This window comes from Ceratina calcarata, unplaced genomic scaffold (genome assembly GCF_001652005.2).
Source record: "Ceratina calcarata isolate Rehan_Ccalc_2016 unplaced genomic scaffold, ASM165200v1 scaffold436.2, whole genome shotgun sequence".
NCBI classification, from domain to species: Eukaryota; Metazoa; Arthropoda; class Insecta; order Hymenoptera; family Apidae; genus Ceratina; species Ceratina calcarata.
The window spans coordinates 620,947-637,618 of NW_017167384.1; the positions used below are offsets into that span (position 1 = coordinate 620,947).

The window sequence follows — 16,672 nt, forward strand, 5'->3', positions numbered from 1 at the left end:
CTGTTTCGATGCTGGGATGGTCGGATTTTGTCAACATCAATAAAATGCCATATAATCATATGTAACTCATTAAATATCGAAATTAGAAGAAAAGTGCACTATTTTTAATTATGGGACATGCGTTTTTCTAAGGTACATAAACTTTTGGTAATGACTATATAACCAATACATCCTTAAACGACATGTTGAATTGAACGGCAGAATTATCGAAACCCGAATGTACTACGCGCGAGTAAACAAAAGACGTGCCACGGGTAAGTATGTAGGTCACACGCGATTAAAAAGAGAACTGGACTCGCGTACGTCACGCTGCACGCTGACGCAGGGGATGGAAAACAAGTCACTGCGTGTCCACCCACGACCGCCCAAAACAACGGAAAAAAGTATCGCCCCCTTCCCATTCGTTTTCACATTGTCCAGCCAATATTTGGCCCCCTGCAATTTTGATAACCGTGTGGTCCTTTTCCCTTCTGCAGCGAATGTCGCCTACCTTATCTCTGGTTTTCCGCCTTTCGTTCATTTCCAAATAAAATATGATCAGAGTCTAAAAGGTTTGTTCTATTTAAAAAAAAAAGAGGGTTCGTTATCCTCGAGCTGAGTTTCACAAAAAGAGAGAAAACGGTCGGTGGAAATGAAGATTTACAGCGTAGCAGTGCGCTCGAAGAATGACACATGGAGTCGCATAAAATAATTCATCCTGTTCTCCGTACATTCCTTTTTTCCGAGCTCAGGCTTGTAAATTTTCGAGCATCGACCACGTCCGCGAATGTTTAATGCAAACAGCCGGTGTACTTTTCAACTTTATTATTCCCGTCCTGACACAGATAAATATAAAAAATTCATTATCCCATTCCCATCAAACATACATTTTTAAACATTCTTATCAATATTCCAATGTACAGTTTTATCATTAGATGTGAACTTGTTCAGGCTCTTCGACGATCGATGCGTATGTACGTATTATTTTACGTATTTTATTAAAACGATACGAGCAGCGAACGAACGAGGGGGACAATGGGGGGGATGATGCGAATGTTCAGCTTCCGTTTCGCGAGGTCGTTCGACGATCGTATGTGGAGCATTGTGTCGAGTCATAGGACAACGTGCATGACACACTTCCGTGTGCACGTATATCGATTAACATGAAATATTTATAGTAACAGGCAACCGTGCGCCGATCCGGCCTTCCTTCCGCGTTAGCTCTTATCGACTACTTCGTCCCAAAAATTAATATAAAGCTTTGCATCGCTAATAGTCAACCATTTCTCGAACTTCTCCCAACTCAACTAGATGAACAGATCAAATTCTTAATAATGATTAGATTCTTGCGATTTTTACTATTGACTTCCTTCGAGTTCTTGATAGAAGAATAGATATAAGGTTAACGAGAAATACCAGTACAAGTTTAATGTTAAGACAAAAAGTGGCGACTGGAGAGTCGAAATCGACGAGAGAAGTTCTAATTGAAGGGAATTTCAATTATGACCTCTTTCAACGGCGAAAACCGCGAATCAAAGGAAATTTCGAATAATCCGGGCTGCGAGCATAATATCGATTTTCGATATTATGTTCTTACGACGATTCTCGTTTTGCTCGTGGCCGTAAAAGGAATTAAGGCTTAATGCAATCAGGAGTGAAGTCGGAGCGACACATAACGAAAGAAACACCCCGTAATCGAATAGAACTGTCGGATTCAATCGGGAATTATTGATACCGTGCCCGGGGAGAACCGGGAACAATAAATCATGTGAGATACACGAGATGATTCATAGAACGGTGGCTCCTTTATCGATCATTATGCGTGACTGGCCAATAACCGAAACACGCCGGGGGAACTGTATTTAATCGACAAATGCGATTGTTCGTTCGATCTTGCAGAATGGAATTTCTATCTGCCCGCTGAACGGACGTTCAAAGTGGAATCGCATACAGCTCTTACTTTATAGATCGTGAAACGCCTGCCACGAAATCTGAAGCGTGAACGAAAAATCTCGAGGGAGAATTAAGAGGTATGGCGCGGCACACGGATGTTTGAAGTAAGATCGCGTACCGTTTCGTCTTCATCGATTCTGAAACGTCTACCGCGAGAACTGAAGTGAGAGGAACAAAAAATGGCGTGGGCGGTTTAAAGGAAGCTGGAGAGCACCTGGAACGCAGCTCGAAGCTGGTGAATCGCTATCCGGGAACTCGTTAAACACGAGTTTCGCAGCCACTCTCGTCACGAGTCCTCGATTCCCAAAGCAGCAACCGGAAGTCCGATTCTTTCTGCCTTCGCGGCGCGCACGCTGCACTCTTTTGTCGTCGCTTTCGCGGGTTTCCATCTAAATGGAAACTCGAAATTTCAGAAGCTTCGCCCTGTTTTCACCGGCCAACCTTTCGTTCCACTCCTCCCCAGTGTACCTTCGTTTGATGAAAGGCGGATCCGAGTTGAAAAGTCCGGAATTTCCGCGCGTTAGAGTTTAGCCGATCGAACGATCGTTAAGACGTCGCTTAAAAACCGCTGAATATTCAACTCGGTGTGAGAGCAGTGGAACAAAACGCGAGAACTTTTACTATCTTTCTCTCGTTTCGTACAAGTTGGTCGAATAATTTATTTGAAGAAACTCGCCAGATCTATTGAAACATGACTCAATAGCAAGAACCAATCAATCGTGAATTATTTGTCGTTACTCGGTTCGTGCAATACAATGAAAATAATATTGGGTCCTCCTACTCGTCATGAGTCTTTCAATTTTCCACGTCTCGGTGGTCCGAGGAACACGGCATTGAATTTTCAGCATCGGCGCATGCAAAGCGGGATATAATAGAGAATCTTTTATGAGCAGTCTCGTTACAACGTTAACAGAGCGACAGAACGGGGATCTGGGTATTATTTCAGCGTAACATCCCGGTAATGCGCGCCGCGAACATAATGGCCCCGGCGCCGTAATGTATTCAATGAAAAAGGGGATATTAAAAGCTGCCCGGATGCAAACTTCGCGAGACTAATCCTCTTGTTGTCCCTTCATCTCCTGCAGGGTTTCTTTCACGGTTAATAACCTTGCGATTAAGATGATCGATAACTTTATCCGTCGCGCTGCTCATAAACCGATATTATACGATACAATTCAAGCTTCAGTTTACGTGAAATGGGTCAATTAATCCTTCGCAAGAGTGCATCAGTGCGAATGAAATTTATTTTCATTAAAAAAGTGAACCGTTCAGTACTTGATGTTTTATACTCAAAGTTTTAAAGCGCACGATTTGAAAGTCGATTCGAGAAGTTGGAAGATTACAGCCCGTCGTGATACAGTCACCCATATTTCTAAATAGTAATAAAAAGCGCAGCGAAAGGGGCGGCATTTGGCGTGGTGCCTTTAAAACGCAGTTTCGTCGCAATGGAGGGTACAAAACGACCCGATGAAGAAATACGAGGCCGCAGAAATTTCATTGCGACGTAAACCGAGTCGAAGAAAACACGAAACGATACCCCAGATAAGATTCTATCTGTCCTCAATTTTTATCTACCCTGCAATTCGCTTTTAAGAGATCATGGACTCGATTTTAATCCAATATTACGTGTGTCAAATTATTATCTACATCGTTTTTAATCTTACTACTAAAATCTGACGTTTGTAATTAATAATCTAAAATTACTGATAAAATGAGATTGAATTTCTGGTCTGGAACGCGGCCGATGGATAGAAGACATCGAGACGAGAAAAATGGTTTTCTTTTCATCCTAATATCTCAATCCATCCTCGAGATATAGGCTTCCAAAGTTCGACCGTTTAAGCGCGCGGAGTCCCGGCAGGGAATCCCGCCCCACTCTCTTCCTAGAACCGGTTATTTCCTAGAACCGTGTAGCAGGTGTCTAGACGGGCTGGTGGGAGCTAGGGTAGGTCAGTAACTGGGTCAACATGCGAGCGAGAAGTCCGAGCCGCGCGACGAGGACGGCAACAGCGAGACCGAAAAACCGCGCTTGTCTTCGCACGACGATACCTCCGAAACCGGAAGCCGTATCGGAATGAATCAAACGGCATTTTAAAGAAGAGACTTTACCGCGTGGAACCGCGTTACCTCTACGCTTCATCGTTATTTATTGCGAAGTTACAGGCGATTAAAGTTTGTAGTCCTTTAAGAGAGTAGGAAAGTGACACGTGAACTAGTAAATATCGTAATAAAGAAAAGCAAGTCGTTTTCTGTCGAACGTTTCGAGTAATCGCTGTTCTTTAACAGTACCATCTCGCGTATCAGACGATTTATTATGAAAGTTGTGGCAGATACATTACTCGAATATCTTTTTCCCTATCGTTGTTCGAATCGTATATTCTTGAGAAATATCAGCTTCAACATCTTCCGTATTCTCTATTTATCAATCCAAGAGATATGTCGCGTTGGTTTATAAGAAGTCGTGAAAACATTTTGCAAACAGCGAGGTAGGCAATTTTTCTTCTGGCAAAATTGATTGTAAATATTAAGACTTGAAGGACCATCGAATCAGGGGCTAATTGGAGTCCCTTTCACTGCCATCGAAACTGGGTTGCTTGAACCCTCATTCACTTTGTCACCTGAAACTATTAATTGATTTAACCCCAGGTCGAGCAATTTGGCTTTCGTTCCGATGACCAATCGAATTTTATTAGTCGTAGGATACAGTGCCAAATAATTTGCATTTGTTTTTGCAAGCTAAACTAACGACCCATTGCAGATAATTTATAAACCATAAAAACCAACGAAGTGGTTTTAGACTTAACGCAGTGGTTTTTTTTTGCAACTTTTAATAAGGGAGATTTATGAAAGTTCGCCGGGGAATACTCGCAACACCGAGTCGCCATCGTAAACAGAAGTTGTAACAGAATTTCCTTAAGACTCCGCAAACCGTGTCCGCGTGGATTACGATTAACAATTCTGAATTGTAGACAACGACAAGCTAACTTCGTCGATAACTTCAATTTGCATTTGCGACCCGCCCTTCGTAACTAACATTCCCGAACTTGCTTCCATAAATGATTTTTTATGTTATCTGATATTTCAATTAACAGCCGCAATTTAGGAGATGAGAAATGATGGATCTAGTCCATTTGCTTATGCAAAAACCAATTTCACATACTTGTTTTACTGCTCTTCGAAATTTTCTTTTGTAGTTAAACAATTTTGCTAGTATTTCTTAAAGGATCACGTCAGAGGCATTAGTCTTGGTCATAATGCAATAAGAGCGTGTATACGTAATGACCAGATTAAATTTCGGTTGCATATGAAAGCACGCCACGCGGTGTTCCAATTCAAGACTAAGCGCGTCGCGTGGAAACGTTTCGTGAATTCGTCGCGCGGAAAAAGCGGCAAGAATACGTTTGTGTCGGCGCTTTAACGCGTCCACTCTCGACTTAACGCGGCCGTAACGCGCAAAGGTCCACTTAAGCCGGGATCCTTTCCTAATTGTCCTGGCAACCGTAGAATTCTTAATTAGGGAGACGCTCGGAACGGTCTAATTAGATGACCTATAACGTCAGACAATCGATCAAATGTCTCAGGAAGTAGCGTCGTAAACAGTTCCATTAGTAGACTGCAGATTTGATACATTTATTGTAGAACGTGCAAGAACATGATTTGCAAGAAATAAATTTCAGTTTTTCAACTAATATTAAATGAATTTGGTTTCGTATAAAATTTAGTTAGTCCACCTGCTAGGTATTATAAGGCAGTGTTAATTAATACCGTTTCTAAAACAACAAATCGTACGAATCAGGGAAACGAGTGAATAAGTTAATAATGATCGACTTGTCCCCGGCGGAGAGCAATTAAGGTCGAAAATATCGCGTCTAGACGGGGTTTTGAAATAAACCGGGCGGTGGCAGTGATAAAGCTAATTTCGCTGGCATCTGAGAGAGCGAGAGGGATTATCGAATTTGCGGTGGGGTTAGATCCGCCGCGTGAAGTACGAAACCAATTTCCTCGCTTAATCAGCGATGCGAGTACGCCGGCTTTCCAGAAAAGAAAAATGGATAGGCACTGTTGGTTCGTTAAAGTCTCCCGTAGCGAGCTTACCAGCAGGAAACATTTCCGTTTCCAAACACTTGTGAGTTATAATCTCATTTTATAATTACCGTGTAATCTGCTAATGGCTTTAAATCTTTGAAGAATTTCGTATACTTGTGGATAATATATGAAGAATTTGTCGGTTTGGAGATTGGAAGAGAAAAATAATTGCGAAATGAATCGATGATAGATTGTGTCGCATCGATAATGAGACGTGATTGAACGTTTCACAACGTTGTTGGAATCGGCAAATCGAATCGAACATCGACGTAACTCGTCTGGCTTAGGGATACGAACTTGACCCATTAAAGCGGGCGGGATTAATCAAGCTCGTAACCCCGTTCTTTGGTTCTTACGTAAATTCACTCGTCTAAGGCTTCGTCGGTTCCGGCAACCAAGACAATCTATCGTTTCGAAAACGTCTCAAACTCTCCGAAGGATTTCAGTCTGATTACGTTAAATGCGAAACGGATGGTTTTAAAAGTGCGGCTGAAAAATTGCACCGCGCACTTTGCTTGGGAATCGATTCGACGAGAAATCTAAGGAGAGATAGAGACAGCTATAAATGTTTCAAGAGTCAGCCATAAATATTTAAAGACTGAAATCAGGGTTTCCATTTCGGATTGTAATAAAAAATAATACCTATTGAAACATGTTGAAGCTTTCCGACTCGAGGAAATTGCTGAAGCGAATCCCTGATTGAAGTTCACGTTGATTCTGTGAAAGAGAGATTTCTGTTGATGAGGAAACTCAAAAAATTCGTGGCGCCAAGCAGTCGCCTGGGACAAAGTACGAGGAACCGAGTTCTTTCATTCGTTTCACGATCCCCATTTTAAACGTCGAATCGTGCAGAAATGTTTTAAGAGAAATAAGAACGACAAGTCACCGGGAAACGGTCGCGTGACGAGCGACCAAATGCTTGCTCTATTTTTAACCAACCGATTTTTCGGTGCAAAACAATTTTATCTACAGACAAGTACAGAAGAAAGATATTTACACTGATTCTATCGAATGATGACTTTTAAGACTTAAAAATTGCTCGGTTAAAAATGTTCTATCGATAATAGTAGCAAGCATTAGTACGAGGAGAAACGAGCTTTTTCGTACCCCTTCGTTGAGGATGCGAATTTTCACTTTCGCAGCGACCATTTGGAGTAGTTTTATTTGTACGTGCGTGGGATTGCTTGTCCGAATTATTTCGGTCGAGTCACCTCTTCGATCGCTTTTAGCCAAACCTTTGCCATTTTCGGAACCTGAATGGCAACCGAGTCTCGTATCGACCTTTTAATACAGCCAAAAACGTAGGAGGACGATCATTATTATCACCCAGGCATCAAATAAACTAAGAACGTAGACTAGAGATGAAATCCTACTCAAATCAATAATTGCATTTTAAAACTCGGGTCCTCTGCCTGATTCCGAATAATGTTTAATCAAACGTTGAAAAAAATTGTTTCTAGAAATGCTGGCGAACAAGACGGGTCGTATGGTCGGCGACTTCGATAAGCTGGGACAATTTTACAAAAGCTGTTTGGAATTCAAGGAGAAGCCAGTGAATTTTACTCCGGGTAAGTCGATCCGCTATATTCTAGAGCCGCTCGATAGCGGTGCACTCCATTTGAAAACGATACGTGACGACGGACAAATGCAGACGTCGGTGACGGAAATAACGCCTGCGTCGACCGCGCTAACGACGCCGTTTCCGTCGACGATGCGTCACCGGATTCCGCGTCGTTTCACCGGCGACGCTCGCACGCGATGAAAATGTAGCAAAATCGCTGAATCGCGTTTATTCCTCACGTTTTTGATAGCTTAACGCGATCGCTTCAAACGTCTTTCGTCGTAAAAGGTTTTCAATCGATTTTACGTATCAAATATAAAAAGATAACAGGTCTCTGATGTGCAAAGTGCTGTCGCATAAATACACAGTATATTCTGTTTAGAATTTAAAGCTAGTGACTTCCCTCTACTCTCATTAAATCATTAATAGACCGCAGATTTTATATTTTATATCGTCGTGACATTCAATAATGATTTTTGCAAAACACCGGGCAAGTTCCTAAATAAAACTTGTAGCAATGCACGCGAGACATCTGTCGCAGTCCGTTCATATATTCAGTCGTCCGCGCAGATGTTCCCGCTACGTTCTTTGCTCGGTTTTTCGTTCTCTGCGGAAAATCGCGAGGGCAGGCGATCGATTATTCATACGCACGGAAATCACGGAACCCCGGTGGCCAATAAAACTAACATTCTCGATCGATGATCGAACTCGAACACGCTATACACGTATACTATATTTATGTATGCCGTAACTGGCGATATTTCAACTGATTTACGTTCGTCCTCTCTCAAATAAATATTTTGTCAACGGCTATTTCACCGGGCGATTCGTTTTAACTTAGTTTTGCTCCTCTGACAAGTTAGATAGTCTCTTCAAAGATTTATGATTGCTACTGGAATTTGTTAGGAATGAACGTCACAAAAATTGTTAGACAAGGGAATGAATTGATATTAAAAAACTGAACAAGGTATCGTTACGTCCAGTAGAAATTTGATGGACAAACGTGACAGAAATTATTAGGTCAATTATGGTGACAAAAGTGGGTTGAAGGGTATGTTCATGAGATTGAAAAATCGTGCGGGATATTGTAGTGTCCAGCGTATTATTTGTGAGTAATTTCAGCGACGGGTAGCTCGCGCGAAAATTAATTCGGCGCGGAGTAGGGGTTAATTGGAAAGGGGTGTGGATCTCTTGAAGCGGGAATTTATTTTGTGGCCGCAGGTTTTTGGAGTAGAAAAAAATATCGAAAACGCGAGCGTTCTCGCGCGTCACGCTCTAACCCAGAAAGTCGATGCAAGGCAGTCTAAGAATAGAAACGAAGCACCGATATGGCCCGGCAATACGATTAATCAATCAGTATCGGCGCCAAATCGTCGGCCAGCGGTATTAATCAGAGATGAATTCAACCCGTTTCGACGAAATACTATGCTCGAATCTCTGCTTTACGCTTCGATTAGCTTATTGCCATCGCTTGGCACCAATCCATTATCCATAAAATTTTGGCTATTGTCGCCCTCCACGTCTCTCAACGAGACTGTAAATCTTGCGTCGAATTAATTTATGGTGACATTTTCTAAACATTAAATCGGTCAGTATTTAGTTCTAAACGAAACCTGTTGGCTTCCGAACATTCCGGGAACAATTTATTTACCTATGGATTGATTAAACCATGATTGAAGCGTGGCTAACAGAGTTCGATTCATCCGTGTTTACGCTACGATTATTCCAATCCCGTATCTTTTTCAAACGACACGCCAAATTTACCAGGCTTTCAGAGCCGTCCACTCAGAAAAACAAGAGGGAATCCTCTAATCGGTTATAACGTACGATCGCGTGGTTCTTCGACGGCCTATCGTTAGCTTTTTAAGCGCGGATCGATGCCAGTTACATAATCGATACTCTTCGTGTTTGCCTGGAAAACAGCCCTCGAACCGTTTCCGGGCAGCGATTTCGTCGAGCACCGAGGAAGGAGGAATTTATATCTTGTCCGTCCTTGGATCGCGTATCGATCAAGCGAAACTTACGACAATCGAGCCTCGATACGGGAAATTCGCTCGAAGGCCGTTATCATCGTGATAACGCGGACCTTGGAACTTCTGGCAACAAAGAGACCAGCTGGTGACGCTGTAAAACGTCGGGCGCGTTCTGCCGCGACTTCAATGAATTTTATAAATGCAGATACTTTACTTAATTTTAATTGGCATAACGGCCACGTTAATTAGTGTCGTGAAAACGCATAGAGACATTTAAGCTAAAGACGCCATTGAAATGTACGCCCGTTGAATAAATTCAACTGAAACTGACGCGGGAACGTCAAATGCAATGTACGCTTTTTAATTCCCATGACAGCGCGTGTCAGCAATTTAATTGAATGCCCAGAAATTCACGGGTTAGATACCGCGGTCGCGGTTGAGATCCGGCTACCGCGATGACAAAAAATTCTTTAGCATAATTGAAAAACAGGAAAAAACAGTGAGATGAAAGCAAAACCGATGACTATCGATTAGCCTGTCGCCGTGTAACAGCGGCCTGAACTTTTTCCCCATCCGAAGGCTCGTTTTTTGGGGTTGGTCGCGGACAGTGTTTGGCGAGAATACGTCACTCCGTTTTTGCTCGATGCGTTTTATGTTCCATTTTACGGCATACGGCTAATAGAAACAGTCGCGTAGATATTTTAATTATATATAGGTAAAACTCATAGAGATTGTTTGATAGTGTACACCACGAAATTAAAAAAATGCTTCAATTTTTGTTCAAAAAGAATTAATATAAATTCAGGAGAATTCTGATAAAAGCGTATCGAGATACGTGCACACAGTTTGGATATAAATCAGGGGGAGTAATCGGTAACGATGAAAAACGACGTCGATGTAAAACAAAAGTTTTTCAATTATTGAAAGCGTCTAACGAGCCACGCGGCAGATGAATCATTTATGTCGAAAAATCTGGTCATAGATTTATGATGTTTTCCTAACTAATATAGCCAAACTTCTAGGCACTACAGGCATGAAAAGTCCGAACTATAAAACTGTTTAACCTATCGAGTCTTAATTTTTTTTTTAACATACTCATCAAAGAGATACTACTAAAGAGTGGCAGTGCCCGTGTAATCATTGGGATAGCGAATGTGGCCCAACGGGGCTTAAAATCGTTGACAACTAGAGATACAACTTTTGTTTGTAACATTTTTCGATAGAAGGAAAACAAATTCTTGCAATAAACAATTTTATTTATTGAACAAATATTGACGCTAGTGAAAAAAATTGTATACAGAAGTTGTAGGAAAATATGTATCGATAAATCTAAAGGGCCTTGACAAAATTTCGGAAAACTACAAATTTTTTTTTTGAAAAATGTTTTGAATAAAAGTTGTACTGCTATTACCTGCAGAAAAGGTCGTGTACAATTTTCTTCTATCTCGAATACTTCAGGACTAATCGATTAATTATTTCGTTAACCGTCAATTACTCTTTAACGAGTAGTTTATACGGTCGGTTCAGTACCGACGAGACTTCCGCTTTTTATTTCTTACTCAGCAATATATTCTAAAGGGCATAAAAAATTACAGACTCTTTCGTGCGACACAAAATCTCATAAGGCTACCCACTCATTAGTAATTTCTCTTCTGTGGTATACTAATAAAATTGGACCTCGAGAGTATTTATCAACTACTTAGTTTAGCTGCATGTGGCATAATTTGAATCGAGTAATCGAGTTAAGGGTTGGCGTTAAACGACTCCTAATCGAGGCGATCGAAACGACACGATGCAAGGCCCGATAATCGTCGGCCCGACACAATCAGCCCGGATAATGTCAGCCCTGGATTAGCCGGGTAATTAATCGCGGGACAATTAGTGGATATTACCGCGTGTGGGTGGTGCGGTTGCGTCTCGTTTGCCTCTCGGAACGGGACAGTTCTCTCTCCAGTCGATGTTGACGATTCACCAGCCTTGGACTGCCTTTTATGTATTGATAAAAATAGTTGCCCGTTTATCGATCACGACACAGGGAATGTCACGTAACTTGCATTCTCTCCGATCAGTCAAAATTCCTTCCCACGACTCATAGATTCGTTTGACAAATATTCGACGGTCCGATCTTTCCATTCTATTTATTGCGAGTAATTAGCTCGTTCTCGTTTCACGGAGACGGTTGCAAATTCTGGTTTAGAAGAAGCGATCGTATCCGAAAGTATTAGAGTCAAGGGTATCGGGGTTTTTCTCGAAGACGTTTTCAATGAATCCGGGCGAGCCTTGAAACTCGGTAATAAAAATCCAGTCGGTATAATAAAACGATAACTATGAAGAATCCTCTTTAGCAAAAGTTTTAAACGACCCATCGACCGTGTTTCGAGATTGTCTCGTGTGTAATTGCACACGTTCGAGGCAGATCTGAGAAAACTTGTCTCCAGTGGCCGGTCGCATGTTTCCACTGACTAGCATGACGCAGCCCAGTTTCTGACTGTTACAAAGTGACAAAGGATTACTCGTACGTGTAATTATGCGGATGAACGCGCATCCGCGACGTCATCAGTCCTCCAGGCCACCCTGCAATCTTTTCGTGACGACTATTTTCCGCAGCAAGTAGAAACGGATCGCGTGCGTGCGACTCGAGGCCGATAACGCGCGACACGTCGCGTTGCGGGTAAAAAAAGGCGTACACGCATCGAGTCGAGGGTGAACCGAGCGAAAATAAGTCGCCTCGCGTGCACTGCTCACGATTTCTGACCCACTTCTCCATTCGAACATCGATCCGATGGAGCGAGATGTCAAAAGATTGCCGAATTCCGATCTTTAATCCATTCCCATTTTAATAAGATCATAAATCATGCTCGAAAATTCACTTCACATGTCTCTGAATTCAGAAGTAATACTCGACAGGAGTTATACCATCGGACCGATAAGAATTCGTCAGATCCTTCGTTAAATCAGATCGATTCTTCAAATATACAAAAATTAGACTCGTATCTGGCCGCAACCGAGTTTCACTAACGAGTTAATTTCAATTTGCAAAGAGGATGCGTACAGTTAGTAATTAGCAGGATCTTAACGAGACAGGGCATGCACGTATACTCGTGGGCTCGACTACGGCAAACCCGGGGAGCCCAGAAACAATCCGGAAGTTCCATTTCCTGCACCCGCAGAGTCTTCGCCGATTTCCTTCGGGCACGGGAATTCAATCGGGACTTGGGCTAGGCTTCAAAATTAACCATGGCCCAGACCGGATTAATTCGCGCCATCCCCTCGTCCTTGAGTCGTCTATTTCACAATGGCTTCCAGCACCCTTGGAATCCGTCGCCTCACAATTAAATGCAAAGCGCACCCTTCAAACGGAGCCACAAGTTTTCAAGGATATCATTCTGCAAAATTTATCCCCCTTCGCTAGAGTAATCACACGTATTTAATTAGGAATTTACAAAACGATACGGCTATCATATCGTTTTTTAACGAGTCGCGATTAAAGATTAACGTATTAGTTAATTAAGAACAGTGATTCTGGATGCGTGTACATAATAATTACCCGTCGCGTGAGGTCTGTGATATCTGCTATGATCGTCGCGCGATCAAAGATAAAAGCTAATTCCCGCAATTGCTTTAACTCTGGGAATCAATTGTGCGGCATTAAAAGAGGCACACGTCGCTGGCTCGAGCTTTGTGCTCGGGGAGACGCGAGATTCCGGCTGCTAACAAAAAGCCCGCTCTTCCGCGTCGAGGACGACTTTGACGAAACGTTCCCGACGAATGAACCTGCGTCAAGCGGTCTTCTCCCACAGGAGGTGAAACTTTTGATGGAAACGGGCCACGAAATTCCCCGTTCATCGATCTTCGTTTACCGAGATCCAATGGGCCGCGAAAACTCGCGGAAGTGTCGTACCCGATCCTGGGTATTATCCTTGACACAGTTCCAACTAGGAGCGTTAACATTGCGAGGGGATGTTTAAAAAAAGCTCCAGCTAACCCTCTAATGCGCCTCGATGACGTCTATATATAGACGTACTTTGGAACCTTGCTTTTTTTTTTTTCTCCAACAGTCGAGTATTCCCCGAGGACTCTATTTTGACTTCAGAATGAACTCTCTTCAGAGAATGTTCAAATTGCTACGTATAAATCGTAGAGTTCACAACTTGTGTCCAAAATAAACTGCCATATAAGTTTTTGGTGGAGTTTTATAATTCCGTAAAACTACGTGATAATGTTTTTATTGTCTCTGGTGAAGATATGATCCTGTGTAAACAGAGAAGTTCGATGATTGTACGAGAATAAAAAAGGCGGGGAATTGAGGTGCAGTGACGAAGTTGGATCTACGAGCATAGTTTCGGTGAGAATAGTTTCTGGACTAGGCGACCGAGTAAATCATCCCCCGGATGTAGCCGGAGGCCAAATTGCCTAGCCTTGACACCCTTTAGCGACTTTCGTACTTGCGACTCGTTTTCGGTTCTCCCTGTTCTTTGCCCGCAGCGCAATTAATCTTCCTCTTCGTTAATTGGATAAATGGATCTGCTGCGTACAGGTGCCAGCTATAATCGATTTCTGCCGTTCGCTTATCGAAAACAGATACAACGAGGACCACATGAATGTCTCAGTTTACGATCCTTACTTAAAATAGAAAAAATTTTTTACGCTGGATCAGCAGTCCGTTTTAAAAAGTTTACTGGGTTCTGATAATTGTTAGACCGATCATAGTTGCGCGATGAATTATGGAGAAGTTTGCCGACGGTTCGAATGGCACGAAACCTTGACTGTGGTTGCGATCCAGCTCAAGTTCAAAGTAATTGTTGCAATTAGTCTACGCTGAAATCGATACGAACTAAACGTTTGCACAAGTTTCACTAGCTATGCCACTTCTTCGCGTTATTTAATTTCTCTTAAGATCAGAATAATGCAAAAATCTGTTTGCTCTACGATGAACGAAAATGAAAGATAAGGAGTAGATGTAAAATACAAGGGAGTTGGAATTTCGGAGGTGGCGTCGATCGAAAGCAATCTGGCCAGCGCGTGCAGTTTGCGTCATGCAAAGATATAGATGTAACCGAACGAGCGGGTTGGGGGATTGGTTAGACCATTTCGTACAGATGTACATATATATACTACGCGCGCGCGCGCGCGTGTGCGATTGTTCGCTGCGATTGAAATCACGCGAAGCTTTACTTAACGGTGAACTTGTGGATTTCGAGAGCACGGATATATTCTACCCTTATCGAGCACACCCCTCTCCCGATCTCCACCCCTTAATGGCGCCCGAGATGCTCGGGGTAGTCTTCAATCGAAACTCTCCATTCAATCGTCTAAGAATCTTCCTTAGTAAAATACAGTTACCAATATCTTTAAGAAAAGAGTTAAGTATGTAGACATATGTTCTTGCATTCAAATTCAGTTAAATATCTCTCGTACTTATGCGAATGATTTTCTATTATAAGATCTCGTCTGAACAGATGATGCCTTTAAGATGTCGACGTAATTCATAATTATAAATGAATGATACCTTTCTATGAAATTAGCAAAAAAGAAAGTGTGTAACGGGGACGAATCCTTGACGAAAGGCAGAGCTTTATTGTCACGAATTCAGTAGAAAAAAGTTGTAAAGCATTTTTCTAGGGACCTGAAACGTTGATGTTATCCGACAAAAAAAGAAAGTTAGCCGAGGAACTTGAACAATTTCGTTAAACACGTCCGTTTCGATTTGCACGTTAAAAAGTAAATTACATTACGGACTGGCACGATCCCGTGGCGTGATAACACGCGCAATGATATTGTAAGCGGCAGTATTATGCCGCGATTCTTATCACTCCGCAACACGCTAACGCGCAACGGGATTTACCTTTTTTTATTGCCTACAATCTGGCCTAAAATTATTTGAGAATCTAAGCCTTGCGAAATAAATGGCTCTTTCGATTAGCGATTTTTATTATTATATTTAAAGGATTGATAAAACATGTACTTCGCCGAAGATATGATTAATTATTTTTGCAGAGCTCTTGCTCTTTGTTTTCGTTTGTTGTTTGCACTCCGGAAGTGCACGAGGATCGGTGATGGAGAAGCGAGACCAAAATGGGAATGTATCGAGATCAAAACCATTGTCTCGCCGAATCGAGCATCGATTTCGAAATGAAACGACCGCCGAAAATCCGGGTTTTTATTTCCTCTTGTAGTCCGCGGAGAGGAATTTCGCATCACGTTCCACGAGTCTCGTTAAAACTTGTTTACTATCTTCTGTTTCCAGTTTACGAGCTTCTACGCGAGCTCGGCGGCTATCTACCACCGAAGAGCATCGCGCCAGCTGATATCACGCCTTTGGTCTCGATGCTGTTGAGGGTGAACGGAGCTCCTCTGTTCGACTTTTTCGTAGACGTCGATTTGTACGATCGGTCCAGATCCTCTGTCTTCTTAGATCTGCCTACCAAACTCCAGGGATACGCTTTCTTCACGGAGAACCCGGTGAGTCGAGAGATTTACATAATTACAATCCCAAAATTCTACAGTTAATCGAGATAACTAAACAGTAGACTCTGTATTCATAAAAGAATTTGATAACTTATGATAAATAACTGATGATAGGCAGGTACATTAATACTCCTAAAAGCTATCTGAACCGAAATGTCATTTTCTAAACTGATATCAAAAGATTGATTTTACTTAAGGACCCACAATGATAAGTACCACTTGAGGACTTCGTAGTACTCTCTTAAACGAGACTCGATTATTCATTGTATATCGAACCGAGGGGGACTACGTGCTGAGAATTAACTATTCCTCCCTTAACTGTTTTCAACCACCATCACGTCCTGATCGCGTTCGGTAAACCGGAATACTCCTTCCGGTAACCTGTGGCCCCAGAATACCAAACTAAAAAATTCTCGCTAATGTCGTCAACATCCGTCGCAAAGTAAGAAACCTTATTAGGGATAACGAACAGAGAACCTGAATAAACTTCTTCATAAGGAGAAAAAACAATTGAAGGGTTGTTTGATATAGAACCTCGTTATCAGCAATTCTTATGATTTTACAGAATTTCTTTAATTAATAACTGCGACGGGATTGACTATGTCTTAACGAGTAGTCTAAACACAGAGAGGTACTGAAGATTGATAAGAAC

General features: G+C 42.1%; 1 protein-coding gene across 4 annotated transcripts in view; it reads left to right on the forward strand.

Annotated features, from left to right (window-relative positions):
• LOC108627029 (neprilysin-1) overlaps positions 1 to 16,672 on the forward strand; it is a 45,157-nt gene that overhangs the window by 10,139 nt on the left and 18,346 nt on the right. For all 4 annotated transcript variants that reach the window (XM_018028050.2, XM_018028048.2, XM_018028046.2 and 1 more), the window contains exons 5-6: positions 7,479 to 7,586; positions 15,800 to 16,014. In XM_018028050.2, coding sequence (XP_017883539.1) covers positions 7,479 to 7,586; positions 15,800 to 16,014 — 323 coding nt within the window. The remainder of the gene's footprint in view (positions 1 to 7,478; positions 7,587 to 15,799; positions 16,015 to 16,672) is intronic.